The sequence below is a fragment of the Caloenas nicobarica genome, chromosome 13 (assembly GCF_036013445.1).
Source record: "Caloenas nicobarica isolate bCalNic1 chromosome 13, bCalNic1.hap1, whole genome shotgun sequence".
Lineage (NCBI taxonomy): Eukaryota > Metazoa > Chordata > Aves > Columbiformes > Columbidae > Caloenas > Caloenas nicobarica.
Window position 1 is genome coordinate 9,900,993 of NC_088257.1, and position 18,166 is coordinate 9,919,158.

The window sequence follows — 18,166 nt, forward strand, 5'->3', positions numbered from 1 at the left end:
AAGCACCAGAGATACAAATCCTAAGAATTTATAAAGGTGAAGGAGTTAGTCACAGAGACCTCAGTCTTCAGGAACTATGAGAGTAGCACAAAGATAAATAATTCATTTTGGCCTCTGGCAGCAGTTGCCCGCTACCAGCCAGCTGGTCAACATTTCAGACCAGGGGCTTGCACATCAGGGCAGGAGCAAAGCCGGACTGTTTGTGCTCACACGGCGAGGAGCTGTGAGCATGTGGCTGCAAAAACAAAACCCTCAAATCTTTGCTCACGAGAGGCCAGTGCTGGCTGGAGCTGATCACCAACCCCTGACTGCTGGTGTCAAAAGGACAGGGCAACCGCCTCTTTACCCAAGAACATGAAGATTTATTTTTTTGTCTCCAATGCAAGACTTTCCACATTGATTTCCAGCTGGGAAGAGGTCTGGTGGTTGCAGAAGCAGCCATGGGAGTGTATGACACATGCACAGCACAGTAATGTCCCAGAGCTATGGAGCGGGCACAGCAATCTGCTTTAAAAGAAGAAGAAACAAAATCATATCTGGCCTCCAGGGAAATGTGGGGACCAGAAGCTACTGCTTGGGTTGAGGGCTCATGGAAAGTACTTCTTTCTCTGAGGGCAAGTCAGTTAGAAGATGGAATGACAAAGCCCACTGCAAATCTGAAGTCCCCGAAAGGATCTTTTTAAAGGCATGAGGACTGTGACTCCAGAAGCATTACAGAAATGTTGAAAAGGAAGGATGCTGATCCTTTTGTGTATCTTAGTTTTGAGCATCTGCAATGCTGCCTTGTTAACGGGCCTGGAGAAGGAAGGTGTGTGCAGCTTCAGCCTCTACGAGATGCTGATATCGATCAGTTGATGTAGCTGTTATGATGTGCCTGGACGCACGGCTCCGATAACCCAGGCCTCGAACCCTGTGGGAAGCCACACTCTGGCAGACGCTGCAGCTTTTTGTGGTTTCTGAAGAGCTCCAAGGGAAAATTTCCCAATTCACCATACGAAATAACCTGTAAAGCAGGCTGTCCTTTGATTTCTCATTTGCTTTTATTTTTCCATTGATCTCATCACATTCTCTCATTGTCTCATAGCGCAAAGCAAGAGGACAGCTGATCTGTTTTCCCTCTGGCCTTCTTAATGTCTTCTTGATTGAAATTCACATTAACTCTTAGCTACCCAAATCTCAGAGAGCATCTATAAAGCCACATCCACTTCTATAAAATTCAGCTGCTCTGAAGCTTTTCTTTCAAGCCACTGAGTTCTGGAGAGCTCTCAGGAATGGGACAGATACTTTCATAAAATCCTTAGCACGTAGCCAAAGTGCTGGCTGCTGAGTTTCTCCAACACTTTCCTGGGGACAGAGCGATGCTCCAGCACAGGGGATGAAGGGAAGGACAGAGAGGTACTGCATGCCCATGAGCCTCCTGGCCTCTCCTTCCAAAGATGAGCTGCTAGCACAAAGCCAGCCCCATCCACGATGGGGGCTACCCTGGGCAACAACCCTCTCCTGCAGCATTAGGGCTCCAGAGCATCATTTCTGCTTCCAAATCACTGTAGCAACAACCTCCTGCCTTTTCAGAAACAGCCAACTGCCAGGAGAGGCTGCCAAAGACCTTTGGAAAGAATCATGAGGTGGGCATATTTTTGTCCCCACGAGTGAGAGAGGCAAATCCCTGAATCTGGGGGAGACACCTAAGGCAGCTCACAGAGAGCAGAGGCTGCACCAACAGTTTGCCAGTCCCTGTCCCGGTCCTGCTGCTGATGCGCAGCCCCATGGCATCATTGTATTTGGCATTTATAGATTTTAAGAGTCCTGCCTTGTTCTCCAGCTTATTTCTCGTTTAATTTCAACAACAAAAAACAGTGCTTCTTCACCACATTGTTTCTCCAGTGTGCCATCCTTGTGTGATTTTTTGGATTAATAATAAAAAAAATAAAACCTCACATCTACATACTGAAGGATGTGACAGTGCAGCAAAGCACAGTGCGAATTTTTTGTGATTTAGCTGTTCATGGTGCAAGCATCCTCAGCACGGAACAAGCAGGCGTGGGTTACCCAGAGTACAGCAAGGAGGGGGATGCTGCCCAGCACCACTGCTCTTTCCCTCCCCATTCTCATCCCGTGACTATCTACGATCCTGGCCGAATGACCATGCTTTTAGGGAGTGATGGACTTAAGAGAATTTGCTGTCAAACTGGGCCATGAAGTACTTGGCCTGTGAAAAGGAGAAATGTCAGGAATAGGTTTTCTCGTGCCTGAACGTTTGTGGTTCTTGCTGCCACAGCCTTCCCTCTTGGTAAGAGCTCACCTGGGCCCAGGTCAGAAACTATTCAGCTGCTGATCTCATTTGGTCCTATTGTGCAAAAATAAAACACTTTGTGGTTTCCTTTTCAGAATCCCCAGGCTTTTGAATGTAGATGGGTTGGCAGCAGAGCCATATCTTTTCAGAGAAGTGGCATTAATAGCGCAGAGGGAGGCTGCCTGTAGTTTATTACATACAGTAACACCCCATTCCATCCCAAAAGCCTTTCATCTGAAAAACTGGCACCCACAGATGACCCAAAACTACTGACACACAAAAAGAGATGTGATGAGCAAATCAGGATGACACAATTTGTTTCCAAGCCTGGGGCAATAAGAAACGTTTTCCATCCAATTGCCCTTGTGTTATTCAGCTGGTATAATGTCCCAAATGTACATATACGGAGTAATGCAGCATGCCCTCAGTCCAAGACCAAGGATTAAGAAACAATCAGGAAAGGGAAGACACAATAATGAGGGAAGGACCCCCATGCCATCCCCATCCCAAGGAGCTCTCACCCCACCCACCACCACGGAGACTTCTCAGAGCTTTGACCAGTACAACCAGGAATGTGAGTCAGATCCAACAAACTGCCTTTCTTTCCTTCACATTATTCCCTCTACACTATAGCAAATGTTGGGGTGGGTAGCAAAAAAGGCATCCAACTCACTGCATAATTAAGCACAAAATAAATACCTACAACTATCCTCAGCTTAGATACCTATTAAGAAAATCATACAAAGTGTAAGCTGTACTTGCAATTGAAAACCAATGGTAAGTTGTAGCACGCAAGGAAATGAGTCAGTAGGAAATTCAACACAACTTACTATTTTCTCAACTTAAAAAGCCACAGGCAGGATTAATTCTTTTGTGCATATCTAAAGTTGATTCTCAGATCACCTACACAAAGAGTCAGTTCTCCGTTTTGCCATGTTATTGCAGAGCTTTTTAATGATTCATGACAAAGAGCTTCAAAGAGCTCCAAGCCCTGACAACAGTCCTGGATCCGACCTACTCGTTCTCATCTCAGCAAAAAATCCTTCTTGGTGAATAATTTAGGTCTATGAAAAGAGCTGCCTTAAAACTATTCCCAAGTGAAGGAGCAGTGTCTAGAATTTAATCTCATCATGGAAATCAAAATAAAAAGAAAATATCAAAAGAAAGCAGTGACTGCAACAACAATACAAGCCTTATTTTGCAGAATTCATCCATTGTGAAACTCCACAGAAGGGACCACAGCTGTTTTCCCTGAAATATGCTCCACTTTTCCAGAGACCAAAGATGAAATCCAAAGCTTTGACTTTCAACTTACGATAGACAAACACATACAAAGATGACACAACTACTGTTCAGGGCTCTTGAGGAAAGAAAAAGGCCATTTAGAGCTAAAGGCTAAAATATAGACTTGACCACAGCCTCTATCACATCTTCCGCTGACTAAGGATGGCTCTGTGGGTGCAGGCTTGCAACACTCTCTTGAAATCTGAGGCAATTCTAGCCTCACTTCAAGCTTGGGATTGAGTTTTATATTTGCTGTGTTGCAAGGGCTGAGGGCCCATGCGCTGCAGGAGGCTCACACCATCTCTCCCATATAGAACATGGCATCTGGTGCTGAATACAACACAGTTACAAAACCAGAGGCATAAAAACTGAAGTGTGACACCCTCTCCCAAAAAAATTGAATACAACATACATAGCATCTGTGCACCTCCACCTTAATGCCAAATATTCTAGTGAGCATTTAAGTCTAATTCCTCTGCCAAATTCCTGACATGATATGCAGGGATTATGTCACGTCACTTCAAACCCTTAATCTTCTCCTCGACGGGCTGATTGGGATATTTTTATAAATTAAACTCAGATGAGCCATTCACATCACTTTGCCTCAACAGCAATAAGTAGCTTCAGTTTAATGGCCATTTTACAAAGATTTCTCACGATGACTGGCATCTTCATCTTCCTTCGATGAAACACTAGGGCATTTTGAAGGAGAGTTAATCCAAATCACAGCTCACTCTGCACTTGAAATAACCAGCATAACCGAAACCAGCAATACTGAAATATTTCTAATGATGGTAACACTTGTAATAGTGTATCTTCTGGTCCCTGAGATGCAGAGAAATTTCCAAGGGACCCTCTCTGTGTGGTGGGTCAGGATGTTGTGTGCACCCTCAGCAAAAGGAAAAGCCTTACCTGAGGGTATCAGAGCACAGACCCCATCCAAACCTTGTTTCAGCACAAAGATATAAATGCCTTTGCACTGGCAGACCCAAGGGCTTGTCTGGAGCTTTTCAGGCTGACAATATTAATTCTGGGGTGAGTCTCTGTTCCAACAGCTGCCACTTCGAAGGGCCTCCCCGATGGCAGCGTGTGGCTGGGGTTTGTCTCCATGTCTTAGAGCGCAAATGTTTTGCTGCAGCTCAGCTACATGTTGTGCTTGACATGAAACATTTCCACTTCCAGGTGGCTGAAAATGGTGAAGATTCTGCTTTGAATTGTAATCCCATTGCTAAACCTCTTCCTTCTTATTTTAGGATGAGATAACCACAAACCACCCTCCTGGGGGTGGCAAATCCCCTCTGTTCCCACCAGGTCTTACCTCAGAGGTAAAGCCAAGTTTCACCTTGGTTTTCCAGGGAGCCTTATGCTGGGGCAGAGGCCTGAAAAGCATACTTAATAAGGTGAAATGACAGAGCTTTCACCAGTGACAATGCCCTTCTAATTAGTGGGACAAAGCGGGTGATACACTCTGCACAGGTATGGTTGTGCTCCCCTGGGGACGGGCACGGCTCCAAGCACGTCCCATCTGCTGAGCTGAGAACGACAGCTAGACCTCGAGGACTACATCTGCTCTGAAACACTCCTTTTGTGGCAGGCAAAACCCAAGCCCTGATTAATTACGATGCAATCAGGTGGCTTTGTGCGGGCTGAAAGGGATGCCTGGACTGGCGCTCACCCCACGGCTCACCCAGCACAGCCCACCCCAGCCTCATGAAACACCAGCTGCTTCCCAAAACACATTTGCTGGGGCTTAGCAGATCTGCTGGAGATACTGCAGGCACATGAAGCACCAACATATGCTGAGCAACTCAGCATATGCTTGCACAAAGAAAATATATTTGGATTATAAGGGGTTTTTTTGGGACAGACTGTGGTGAATTCCATACATGTTTCCTTTCCTTCAAATCTTTTGCTAAAACTTCTTCCTCTTCTGTGTTCGTCATTTTGAGATAGAGCAGGTGTCAGAGACAGCTGTACATGGCCACCAAAATCTGTCACACCAAGAAAAAGACACCTTTGAGCTCTCAGAAATAATTACTATCAAGGCCAGCACTTGGCATAAAGACACCAAACTGCCTGGGCGCATAGCAAGCAGTTACCGTATTTACACACACCTCAAATACATCCATTTCTACATGTAAATTGGAACTAAAGCAGAATTTCACTTATTCAATAGCTAATAAGCTTGGTTCTTTCAACATGAGCAAGAGTCACACAAGAAGAGGGGATTTGCTTTTGGTAAGCTCAAGAATTTCCTTCAATTTTTCTCTAGCCTGTACTTGAATTTCCTAGCTCGGGGGAAGTTCAAATTGCTGTCAGCTAAAGCTGCACCCAAATTCTTATTAGCAAAGGGGGAGAGAAAATGGCTTTCCTTTCCCACGGTTTTGCCTGAGACTGTTCCTGAGCACAGTGGAGATGAGGTTGCCGAGGAAGGAATTACTCCGAGCTGTAGCAGGGCAGGATTACAGCCCTGGATGGGATATGGATGAGTTTGTTTAAGCCAAGTCTCCCCAGTGCCCAGTGAGCATCCTCACCAGCCAGCTGACAGTGACTTTGAAATTAGCATTTTCTGTTGTCCTGCAGTTTTATCCTTCCTCGTATAAGGAATTGGATAAGGACAATTTCTTTCAAGGAGTTGAACCAAGATCTGCCATGCCTCAGGTACATGTTTTTATCACCAGGCTGTGGAACGAACCTCTCTCTTTCATCCCATTGGCATTTAATAACACACACCCCAACCAACACATCCTCAGGAGGGTACAATGAGAGCCTCGGGAGCTGGTTTGGAGCTGTGCAGTGCAAATGCCCAAAGCATAACAAAAATTATCATACCACCCCCCCGCTTTCTTGCACCAGCAGCAGCTGTACAAACCTGCTCAGCAACGGGGCTTTCACCCCAAAAGCTCCCTGCCACGTTGGCTGTCTCCCCCCCAGCCTTGTCTCCAACGTGCCGCCCACCCCTGCTTCCACATCCCATGCAGGGCAACGGAGGCAGGCTGTTCCCGGCGTGTCGGCACGTCTCGCATGAAACCCAGGGCCAAGAACAAGGCAGCTGCCTGCGCGCAACGTGCAGGCTGTGTGTGGTAGGGCTGTACTCACAGCCTGCCAACACCCAGGCTGGGAACACGGTGGGGATGGCCACTGCCAATGGGAGTCGGCAGGAACGAAGCCATGTGGGAAACTTAAAATGCAAGCGGAGCTGGGAGTGCATGGCGTGTCCTTCCCAAGCGCTGCCTGAACTGGCAGGATGGCTGGTTTCGGTGGGATTTAATGCGGAGGAGTGGGGAGCGTGGGCTGGGAGTGGGGCTGAGACGAACCGCGGATCAGCAGAGGCGTTTATCTGCAATATGGTTGGAATACATTACTATGAAGGAGATTAGAGACCCGACTCTGATCTTCACCCATTTCAGTTACGCAGGCAAGAGTCTGGAATCTGGATTTTAAAGATGCTATTTTAGCTGTTACTGAAATCAGAAACAGACTCTGAAAGGGACAGAGAACATGTATTTACATCCATGAAGTTCCTGCGTGTTACTATCCTGTTCTTTGCAAAGCAGAACATTGCTGGAGTGTTCATTAAAGCAACCCTAAATTGATCTTATTTCCTGAAACATTCCACATGCTAAAACCGCCTAACAATGCTCGTAGGAATATTTTTTTCCCATTTAATTCACTAAGCGTTCCTTTAGATTTGAAAGCCCGTTAAAGCTAGAAAATAACGTTATTAAAGTCAATAGGTGACACCCCTCCTCAGGTGAGACTTCTCCAAAATTCCATTTCCAAGGTCCACGGGAATTTCTGGAGCACTCCCACACCGGTTTTTTTCCACCTAGCAGCCCCATTCACACAAATACCACCCTCCCCCCAGCAAACCTCCTCCTGGTGAAAAATGTCCCAGCTGGGCAGGAGCAGCCACCCCATCATCTGTGCTCCCACCCCCGGGATGCTCGGGGCGGGGAGGGGGAGTCCCCCCCGGGGCAGGAGCGGCCGCGGGGTGCCGGTCCCCCCCGCCCCGCTCCCTGCTGGGGCTGAGGAAGCGCAGGGAGCCGCGGAGTCGTTCTGCATATTAATGAGCCGACAGCAAGGGCAGCGGGAGCTGTTTTAAAAGAGGACAAGGAGAGGAAAGCGGCAGAGCGCAGGCAGAGCGCGGGCAGGGAGCGGGCAGGGAGCGGGCAGGGAGCGGGCAGGGAGCGGGCAGGGAGCGGGCAGGGAGCGGGCAGGGAGCGGAAGGAGCGCCGGTAGCGACAGGGCATCAGCACCGCCGGGAACCGCTCTTTGCTGTCCTCTCCTTGGTGACATCCAGCCCCAGGGACAAGGGGATCTGGGGGACAAAGCCGAAGCAAGAAAATTCATTGAAGTCCCCGGCATCTCTGCAGGTACCTGCTGCCTCACCATGAAGCTCCTGACAGCAGCTTTGCTTCTGCTGTTCATCGCGATGTGCTTAGCCAGCGCAGAAGGTAAGTTGATTTATTCTACTTATTGCCATGTAAACACCTTTTCCAGGGGGTTGCTTTTCCGGTAGTTTTTATTTGCTTCTTGGTAGCCTTGAGTTTGATTTAGCTGTCCCCTGCACTTTGGGAAAAGTGATGTATTGTATCTGTGGGGTAAGGTAACTGTGAGTTTTTTAAAGATGGAAGAAGAGATAAAATACATGCAACAAAATTATGTCTTCATTGCAAGCCAAATAGCCCCAGCTCAGGATGTGGGAGGTCACACCGTGTTCTCCATTATTCAGGAGATATCTCCTTCAAAACTAAGGGTGGTTTTCACAAGGAAAGTAGAACAGAGCTGGATTTCATAGCATAAATTCCACCAAGTGTGCCAGTGCGCGTTTTCTGTCGTGCACTAAAGTAATGGTTTAAAAAACACACAGCTTTTGTCTGGCTGCAAATGCACCACAGCATCCGTGCAAGGAGAAATTACTGAAAGTCCTACAAAGTCCAAGAGAGACATAAGTGAATGAGAAAGTAGCTGGGATGTGCATTTGCTTGCTCAGTTTAAAGCAAGTTCTGACTCTTCCATTTCCTTTTGTTAAATACGATTACATTTAATCACAGCAGGTGCACTTTAAAAAAACGCTCTCAGATTTACAAAGCCTCAGAACACACATAGTGCTCTAAAACATATTTCCCAGAGAGTCACTACCTTTTTCTGGGATATAGCAAAGAAAATATTACTCTTTTTAAGCTCAATGGCATTTAAAAAAAAAAAAAAAAAGCTTTTCCCACTGAGGCTTGAAAGACCAAACCGAAGTTTGTGTGTGCACACAGGCTGGTAGGGAAGGGACGCTTGGTATGCAGGAGGCTGTGCAGGCACATGAGAAAATGCTTTCTCTTGTAGGCATAAAGTGCAAATGTTCAAGAAAAGGTCCTAAGATAAGATTCTCTAACGTACGGAAGCTGGAAATAAAACCGAGGTACCCGTTTTGTGTGGAAGAGATGATTATGTAAGTTTTATTTCATTTATTGCATTCTGTTTCCCTATCGGCTGAATCGCTTTACCTTATACTGCAAGTTCCTTCTCTGTTCTTTGTTTTTCTCATGCCCTGGCATGCTAATTTCTGGGAATAGGCATTTGCTGTATCTGATGCAACAAAATGTGCAATTCTGACCAAAAAACAAGCTATCATTTTTTGACATAATTTTTTTGCTCGAAGAAATATTTACCGAACAGGTAGTGATAAAAGGATAAATCTTTAGTTCAAGTGAAGATAGGGACAAATCCTACTCCAAGCCACCTGATGTAAAATCCAGAAGGATTTAGTCAAGTTATTTCGGGCGTGCAGGGTAAGAACATGAGCAGAGTTTGGTCCATGGTGGTTTCTGCAAGGAAGAGTTACCTCAGCCACAGCCAGATTCTCACCTGTGTTGTACCAGAGCCACCCTCTTGCATTTGATGGGATTACCCAGCATGTAAGGAAATGCTTTCCTCCCCATCTCACTGCAAGCTGTGACCAGTGCTGCCGTGAAATATCAAAGTGATATAGTGACTCACCGAACCGAGGCAGATGCAGGGATTTTTCTTATCTCTGGCTTAAAAGAAAGTTGTTTTTCAATTTTAACTGAAAGAAGACAGCAATGAGCCCCTCTGCCAACTAAGAAGAAAAAAAAGGATCCCAAAAGAAGCTGCACCCCCAGAACACTAAGAACCGATTTGCTCCAGTGTTTATGCTCCCTTACTGAATGTTTGCCGTTCACTTAATCTTAGAAAGGTGCTTTAACAGCAGGATCTGAGTCCCGTCTTGCTGAGCTGCATGTCACCTCCAGTGCTCTGTAATGCCCACGGGGCCAAATCCTGCCCATCCAACTGGCACAAAAAAGAAGATACCATAGAAGCCTGATCCTGCCCACACAGAAATGACTCGCCAGAGGGTTTATGGAGGAGAAACGGAGAGCCAAGCTTCCTTAGGCTTCCTCCAGATTTACACCAGCATCATTGTGAGCAAAGCTTAGCTCAGGGAACATCCGACCCACCTCTTTGAAGCCCAAATCAGCTGATGGCAATCCGAACGGAAAAACGCTTGCAAAGCATCACTGCCTGAATCACTTCCTTGCAGCTTTACTTTGTTTGCTTTGACCTTTCAATAGCAAAAGGTTGGTGTAGAGGGTCACTAACTCTTCACACCCCACTTCAGGCATTTGCCTGAAAGCAGCTGGTGGCTGGGTTGGTGTAAAATAAATCTCATTAATGCAACATTTAATCAGAAAGTCAGGAAAGCTGGAACACTGCACAAGCAGTTGCTTTCCCAGATGGATAGCTATGCAGATGCCCAGCAATGCTATTCAAAATCAGAGCGTGTCCCCAGGTTTGCAGCAGCTGCAGGGACAGAGCTGTCCCATTGCTGTCCCATCGCTGCTGCTGCCTGTGGGGCAGGCAGGGCTCAGCCGCTGCCATCGCTGCCTTTCCAGCTACTCTGGTGCTGTCTGAAATCAGTATTGAAAACAAGCTGAAATTAATATTCCAAGAACCAATTGATCTGGGAGTCTCAGGACAAGGCACAGAAGAGCTGAATTCCTGCAACTGAGTTATTGTTGCTGTGGTGATCATCTAAAATGAGTTGTCAAAGCTCAGTCTTCTCCTGACCTCCTTGAAAGCTCTCTTATCTTTTCATATAGGAGAAGTATGATATAAATGAGGTTTGGCAGAGAAGAAGTAGCTACATGTGTGCAGTTTAGGAAGGAATTTGTCTGGGGGGACCATAACCCCCCAGCAGAGCTGTGGCACAGACTAAGAGGTACTTAAACTGAGTCCTCAGCCTAGTCAAAACCTATCAAGATTCACAGTACATCTAGCAGTTATTGCGTGTGTATCCGTCTCCTGGAATAAGAAAAAGCAGCTGAAAATAGGAGGGAGGTTTAACTCTTCCTGTCTGAAAGAATCCAATCCCCTTGCACTTATTGCCCCATCCCAAAGAGGGGGGATGTGTCAGGGTGAGGATGGCTGAGCCAGAGATGGGAAATGGGCACCACTGGGGGCCTTTCTCAAGGGACAGCTGAGGTGACGGCAGTCCCTGCACTGGCTCAAGTGAAGGAACCAGAGCCAGCAACCTGCTGGCCATGGGAACAGGGTGTCTGTAGGCAGAGGTGCAGCCCCACCATCCCTGTGGATGAGAGGCATGGGGGCACAAGATGCTGAGAGGTCAAAGATTGAGCTGGGACACTCGTCCCAGCTCCAGAGGCGTGGATGTACTTGGAGAATTTTGGCACAGGGATCTATCCGGAGGGGTAAGTTCTGGTGCTTCAGTCCCTTCTCCATCCCTCTCAACCTCTTCTTGCAGCCCATCCAAACAGCCCCTCTCTCAGGGTATCGGCTGCCACAGTGCCTCTTCTTCAGCCCATCCCCTTACATCTGCCAGACCAGTATCCCCAAAAGCAAGGCCAGGTCAGCTCAGGGTGCCCAAAATTGCTACCAGCCAACCCTGTGCCCACAGCACCAGGGACTGCACAGGAACCGCAGGGGACCATGGGGCTGCCTTGGGAATATCTCCTCTGCTGTCCAGCCTCCAGCATCAAAGCAGAAGGCATGTGCATGATGTCAAAGCAACACATCTCAGCCTGAAAAGAGCACTGGTTGGTTGCCCGAGAAGCAAGCCATGCACCAACTCCTTCTTAGACTGCAGGCTCTAGTAAATCCAGAATTGTCCTTCACTACTCCTGGTGCAAATGTAGAGCTTGCTGCTTTTCAGAGTAGCTCCTGTTCCTCCTCCTGTGATTCGGCCTGTCCATCACTTTCTGGAAATACCCTTTATGGTCTGTCAGAAAAGAAATCCAAGCCAAGTTCTGGCATCAGCCAGTGCAGATGGCACAGCTGAGAAGGTGGCCGCTGGGTGGAGAAACTTTGTGCTGACCTCAAGTCCTTTAAAACTCACATACTTTGTGCCTCCAGTGAGGGTTTGGTTTCACTCGTATTCAAAGCTGTAGGAAAATTCCCCTTGGCTGAGAACACCCTTGAAGCAGAGACAATCCATAGGTTTTAGCAGTGACCCTTCTCTTGCTGATGTCTGCAGCCACAGAGGTTCTTGGAGGCTTTCCCAGGGGTTGGGGAAAGGGCCACATCCTCCCAGAAAACAACCCAAAAGTTACACCTTGTCCTTTTGTGACTTTAGCTCACACCTGATGGAGGTGGAGCAGAGAAGCGGAGCAGAGAAGGTTAATTGAATAGAAAGAACAATTCAATCACATTGTAAAACATGGAAATGGAAAACATGGTGAGACCCTTAGCTCAGCTCATGCAGGTGATGTGCAGCATTTCACTTCCATGTCCCCTCTGCACCAGGCAGGTAAGCTGGGAAAGTTTGCAAGAAACTTTTCCTTGTGTTAAAAGATAAACAGCTCTTTTCTGAACCAAACTACAAAAGAAGACCATCGTTACACACATATTTCTGGTTTTCTGCCACCATTTTACTCACGTTTCTAGAAGTGTTCAAATAATCCCATTATAGTATTTTAGTTAAACAGAAAACCATGTTTCCCTGTTATGGATGGTATTTCCAAAAAAACTACTAATTCCAATTATAATTGTGGGTGATTTTTTTTTTTTTTAAATCACAAAATTAATAACGAAACCAGAAAACTGTCTGATTTTGAGCCCTGAGAAGTGATAGCAGTCTTGACATTTCTGGAAAGCCACCCTCTTGGGAAGCAGCTCCAGGTCTCTTGTGTCACCTTGTTTGTGGCAGATCAACCGGTGCTGGCTTCACTAAGCCCTCTGGAAGGAAACCTGAAAGGAAGAGTTTTGCCATATTTTGTTTCCCAACACGCTTTGTCCTGACAATAAGGGGACACCAAACCACTGCTGCTGGCAGGGAGAGCAGGATCAGCTTGTGATCAGAGGAGGCTCAGGCCCCCAGGACTGTATGTTGGGGCTCAGAAGTAGTCTGTTGGGCACACAGGCATTCTGCCATGTGCAAGTAAAGTATTGTGGACTTAAAGAAAAATTAAACAATAACAACAACAAAGGAAAAAACGACCAATGAAGTGTGCCTGATCTTTTCTCTTGGATGTGATATTTTAGAGTGTAAGGCAACTTACTCCTCATGCAAACACCTTGCAGTTGACTGAATGAGCCCTAATTAAATCAGCTATTAAGCTCAAAAGACAGTCAGAGTAAACCTACTGATTAAAAACAGTGGGTAAGTCTTCATCTGGTACAACCTAGTCTAATGGTGGACAATACTGCACTGCACTGAGGTTCCACTTAATATGAGAAGAAACTTCTTCACAGTGAGGGTGACAGAGCCTGGAACAGGCTGCCCAGGAAGGTTGTGGGATCATCTTCTCTGGAGACATTCAAAACCTGCCTGGATGCCTTCCCGTGTAACCTCATCTGGGTGTTCCTGCTCCAGCGGGAGGTTTGGACTGGATGAGCTTTCAAGGTCCCTTCCAACCCCCGACATTCTGTGATTCTGTGATAACAGCTGAAGATCTGCTCCAATATTATGACAATAAACACAAATATCTGCCATAAAACACAAACCAGGAATGCTTCCCACCTGGGTGAGAGCCCCTGACTGATTTTGGATTTATCCAGAGTGGGGGCAGAGGAGCAGCATTTTCCTCAACTTCCATAACCTGTGCTCGCTTCTCTTGCAGCGTGACCCTGTGGACGCGGGTGAGAGGGGAGCAGCAGCACTGCCTAAACCCCAAACGCCAAAACACCGTGAGGCTGCTGAAGTGGTACAGAGTATGGAAAGAGAAAGGCAGGTAAGTATGAACTTACTCAATAGGCGAGGAGAAAAATCTCGGTGGCAAGTTGGGCAATCAGCAGCTTTCAGGCAGAGAGCAGCCAGGAAAATTTACACACTGCAAATACTCTATCCAGCACAGAGAATGTATTTCATTACCAAAATTACAGTTATTAATGGATGTTCTTGATGTTATTTCTTTCCTGCCACATGCAGTCCTTACTTCTATTTTAGGATTAGGCTGCTCCAACTATAAATAGTGGTTATTTTCTGTTAAATTATTCATCAGCTGATGTTCTCAGTTATTTACATACACTCACCTCCCTTCTATGGGTAAAAAAAACAAGTTGAAAAGCTAAATTACTTCCACACAGCCACAAGGAAAGCAGTCAGCAGAGCTGGGAAGAGTGTGCACTGTCACACACTTTAATTACCTCAAAATAATCGGTATCTGATGATGCAGATCTTTGCCCATTTTAACTACTGTATCATTCCCAGAAAAACAAACAAACAAACAAAAGAAGCTGGTAAGATGCTCTGCCACCTTCTCCCTTGCAAAGAGTTGGGGTTTTTTTGGTTTTTTTGCAAGCCATCGGTCATAGATAGAAGAGAAGAGTGAGAAAAAGGAATTCCTGCTGGTTGGTGGTCAGTGGTGATGTCCCCAGCTGTAATTAAGGGGACCTGCCTGACTCCAACCACCTCTCCAGCAATGAACAAGAAGGATCCTCTGCAGGCAGTACAGTCCCACCAAACCTGATCCTCCTCAACCAATGGGAAATTTGCTCCCCAAAATTAGAGAGCAAATGAGGCTGGCATGCAACAAGCCCCATCTCTTGGCAGGTTCAAGGATGCCATCGAGCTCTGCCGCAGCCAGGCGGTGCCAGTGGCGCAGATGTCGTGGCACCACGAGCGGTGGTGGGTGCTGAACCCTTAGCCAGATCCCTTGTCCCCCTGCGGCTCCATAAACAGAGGACATGGGGAAGCCCTGGCTATTGCGTAACCACAGATTTACACTCTTCCCTTTTTTTTTTTTGTTTTGCTTCGTTTAATAGGGCTATCATTAAGATGATGAAAGATGCTTGTGCATTCAGGAAAGTTCCCCTGCGTGGAGCAAGAGGAGGGATGCCCTGTGCAAGGTTGTGAGGGCCAGGTGTGGGCTCTGCAGAGTGGCTCCTGTCTGCAGATATTAACAGTGCTGCTCACAGTCTCCTCTGTAGCCCAAAATAAGGGTCAGCTTGAGGCTTCCCCATACTCCAGCCAGGGGATAGGGACCAGGCAAAAAGGAGGGACGGCAAGCCCAGCATCCCTGCTGCAGCTTTGGCTGTCAACCTGGGGCATGTAGAAGGGATGCAGTGCAACCCTCGGTGCTTTACCTTGCTTTGCCATGTCCAGCGCTGGCATCACCCCACTGCAGAATGTCACCCCTACATTACACCCAGCAGGTCCCCGACACTGCTAACCAGGCAGCCGAGTCGAACTGCAGTTGAAGAAGCATCAAGGAATTATTTCAGACATAAAGAGCCTGATTGAAACCAAGTCATCATAACAAATACACAATTTGTCAGTGACTTCAGTGCCAGCTGTACCAAACCCACTGAATTGCTCCCCAGGAAAAGACAGGAAATTTAAATGTAAATGAAATTTAAATATAGTCCAAACATAATCTCTTCCCCAAATCACCATTGCTCCTCATTTTCCCTATGCCCTGGAAAACCACTTTCATGCACACTTGCCAATGAGCCAGGGATTTTTCAGCAAACAAGCCTGTCAAGTGGTCTTCCCAGGATGCAAACTAGGTAAATAATAGTGCCTATAATATTATTCCAAATGTAACAGATACTGTGAATTTATTATCTAGTACAGCTCATGTTATACTTCAACATTTTATCTGAAAAAAGGATTTTTCCAGTGGTTACATTGTATTAGCAGATATGGATTTTTTTTATCTTATGTATCCTGATAATCATGGCAGAGCATGTTATTCCCCACATGCCTGCAAGATGTGAGGGTTTAAAAGTCCAAACGTCTTCCCAGATGCTTTATGGATTATAATAATCTGGTGACTGCTGAAGTCAATAATTTATTTTCCAATTTAAGCAAAGGCTAAAACTCTGGCTTCTGGTTTTTTGTTGTTGTTTGTGGAGATTTTTATTATTTTGTTATTAATTTTTTTATTACTATCATTGGGAAAGCAGTTTTTTCCATTCATAGTTCAAGTTTCTTGCTCTCGACTTTCCTTCTGTTTAGGGTTTATGAAGAATAAGAGGAAGCAGCATGAGGAATGGAATGGACTCCCTTGGCTGGCATAGGATTGGGCTCTGCAGAAGGTTATTTCTCACACAGACATAAGACACAAATTCTATATTATTATAAAGCACTTTTTACCAAGGGTCAGTTTTTACATTTTATAGCCACGTGCAAAAGGCTTCCAGATTTCACAAGCATCTGTTGCACTTCAGATTTCATACCCATCTGCTCGGGAAAACTCATGCTTTTCATTTTAAAGAGATTGGGGTTTTTTGTGTTTGAGTGGGGGTTTTTTTGTTTGTTTTTAATTGTTATTCATTCATACTTCACTATGATTGCAATCGAGCTTTATAAGCTCATTAGACAAACAGTAACGTTTGCAAAGGTGTTATACAGCCACATCCCTCACCCTTTTGCAGCGGGAAAGCTTCGGTGCTGCGGCTGTTGCTCACGTTTGCAGCCTCCACTTTAGTTGGGCAAAGCGGGGACCAAAGACAAGTTTGCTGGGGAAGATGCCACCAAAATGTCATGGTTGTAACTGCAGAAGTGAGGTCCCTCAGCACACCGTCAGATGAGTATCAACGTCACTTGTGTACCTCTTCTTTAATGGACTTGAGGGCTTGCTGCAGGATGAAGCGTCTCTTATCTTCTATTTAACATTTCAGGTCTTAGAAAGCATTTCTAGGTCATTTTTATTACTAAGAAAATGTTTAATTTTTTTTTCCACCTGAAGTTCTCACAGAAAGTTTGTGTCTTCAGTACTGAGACATTTTAAGCTTCAAGACTATGATTTCCTAGATTTGTAGCAACAACACCACCTTTAAAAGGTACCTTTTTATGGAAAATGATAGGGTAAACATATAAATACCTATATACATTTTAGTCACAATACAACATATTCATTATTTTGAATGTAATACTTCAATGTTAAGCAATGAATTCATCTTTTTAAAATAACAAAACTACCTTTTCATTTGTAAATACACTATAGGAAGTCTCCCTGTATTATCTTTCTGTATAATGTACTGTACTGCTAAATTATCATATGCTATTTAAATGTTGGAAATATTTAGAAGGTTGCATGCAGATTTCGTATTTCTTTCTAAGACAAATGAAAAAGTAATAAAAAAATATATTTAAAAAAAGCTGATAATTGCTCTCAAATTCCTTATGCCATCAGAGAACTCCAGCCACTTGTAATAACATTTTACTAAATGAATTGGTTTGGGGAAAAATACTGAATTGGAGAAGCTGATTTAAAGACATGGCACCTTGATGACATTTGAATTAAAAACCATTATTTTGGTCCAATTTACTTGCCTTTCTCATTTTAGGATTCGGACTTAACCCAAATACCAAGGAATCTTGTTACATAAAGAAAGGCTGTGCCGTGCCCCTATCGCCACTAGTCTATTGTTATGTTAAATAAACCTAAACCAACCACTCCAGCTCCATATGAAAACAAGTTAATTGCAGCGATTTAGAAAAGATCACGGTTAAATACGGGGAAGTTGTACAATGGAAGTCATGCAACAAAATCCCATGAGCGATCTCCTCCTTTCCGTGCAGTCTCTGCTCTTGCCCAAAGAGAGAGACTTTGCATCCAATTCTACAACGTTCCCCACCTAAAAAGGAGAGCAATGGATAAAAAGCCAGCAAAAACTTAACTGCATTAAAACCTCCTGGTGTTCCCCGAACAGCACCGCTCTTGCCCTCGGCTGCTTCCAGCTGTGCAATGGCAGGTTTGCACGGGGCTGCTGCCAAGATCTGTGCAACTCCTGCAACAGTGATCTTATACTGTGTAATCAAGGCAATGCCTAGTCTCAGCTCAAGGGTTTCCTTCAGTTCAGACCAAAAAAAAAAATTTTATATTTTTATATATATAATATGCACACACTATATACATACTTATTTACTGTGATAATACCCCAGCAGAGCTGAAGGAGAAAGAGCTGTCAGATTTCAAAGTATTTTCCTATTCTGCACAAGGATGGGACTACAAGCTTCAGATTCCTGTAGAAAGGAAGTAAAGATTCCAGGTAAAATGCTTGATGAAGATCCCAGGGTATTTAAGAAATTAAACCTCTAGGGACATTAACCACAAGGTGCTGCTTCAGACTGAACTTCTGAACCCGATCTCCAGGCAAACCCAAACCTGC

The 18,166-nt window shown here is 45.4% G+C and overlaps 1 protein-coding gene across 1 annotated transcript; it reads left to right on the plus strand.

The window, feature by feature from the left end:
- The first annotated feature begins 7,787 nt into the window (after positions 1 to 7,787).
- CXCL14 (C-X-C motif chemokine ligand 14) lies at positions 7,788 to 17,089 on the plus strand. The gene is made up of 4 exons (XM_065644299.1): positions 7,788 to 8,034; positions 8,918 to 9,023; positions 13,669 to 13,779; positions 16,008 to 17,089. The coding sequence occupies exons 1-4, from the start codon at positions 7,971 to 7,973 to the stop codon at positions 16,021 to 16,023; spliced, it is 297 nt and encodes a 98-aa protein (XP_065500371.1). The 5' UTR covers positions 7,788 to 7,970; the 3' UTR covers positions 16,024 to 17,089.
- Positions 17,090 to 18,166: the final 1,077 nt, after the last annotated feature.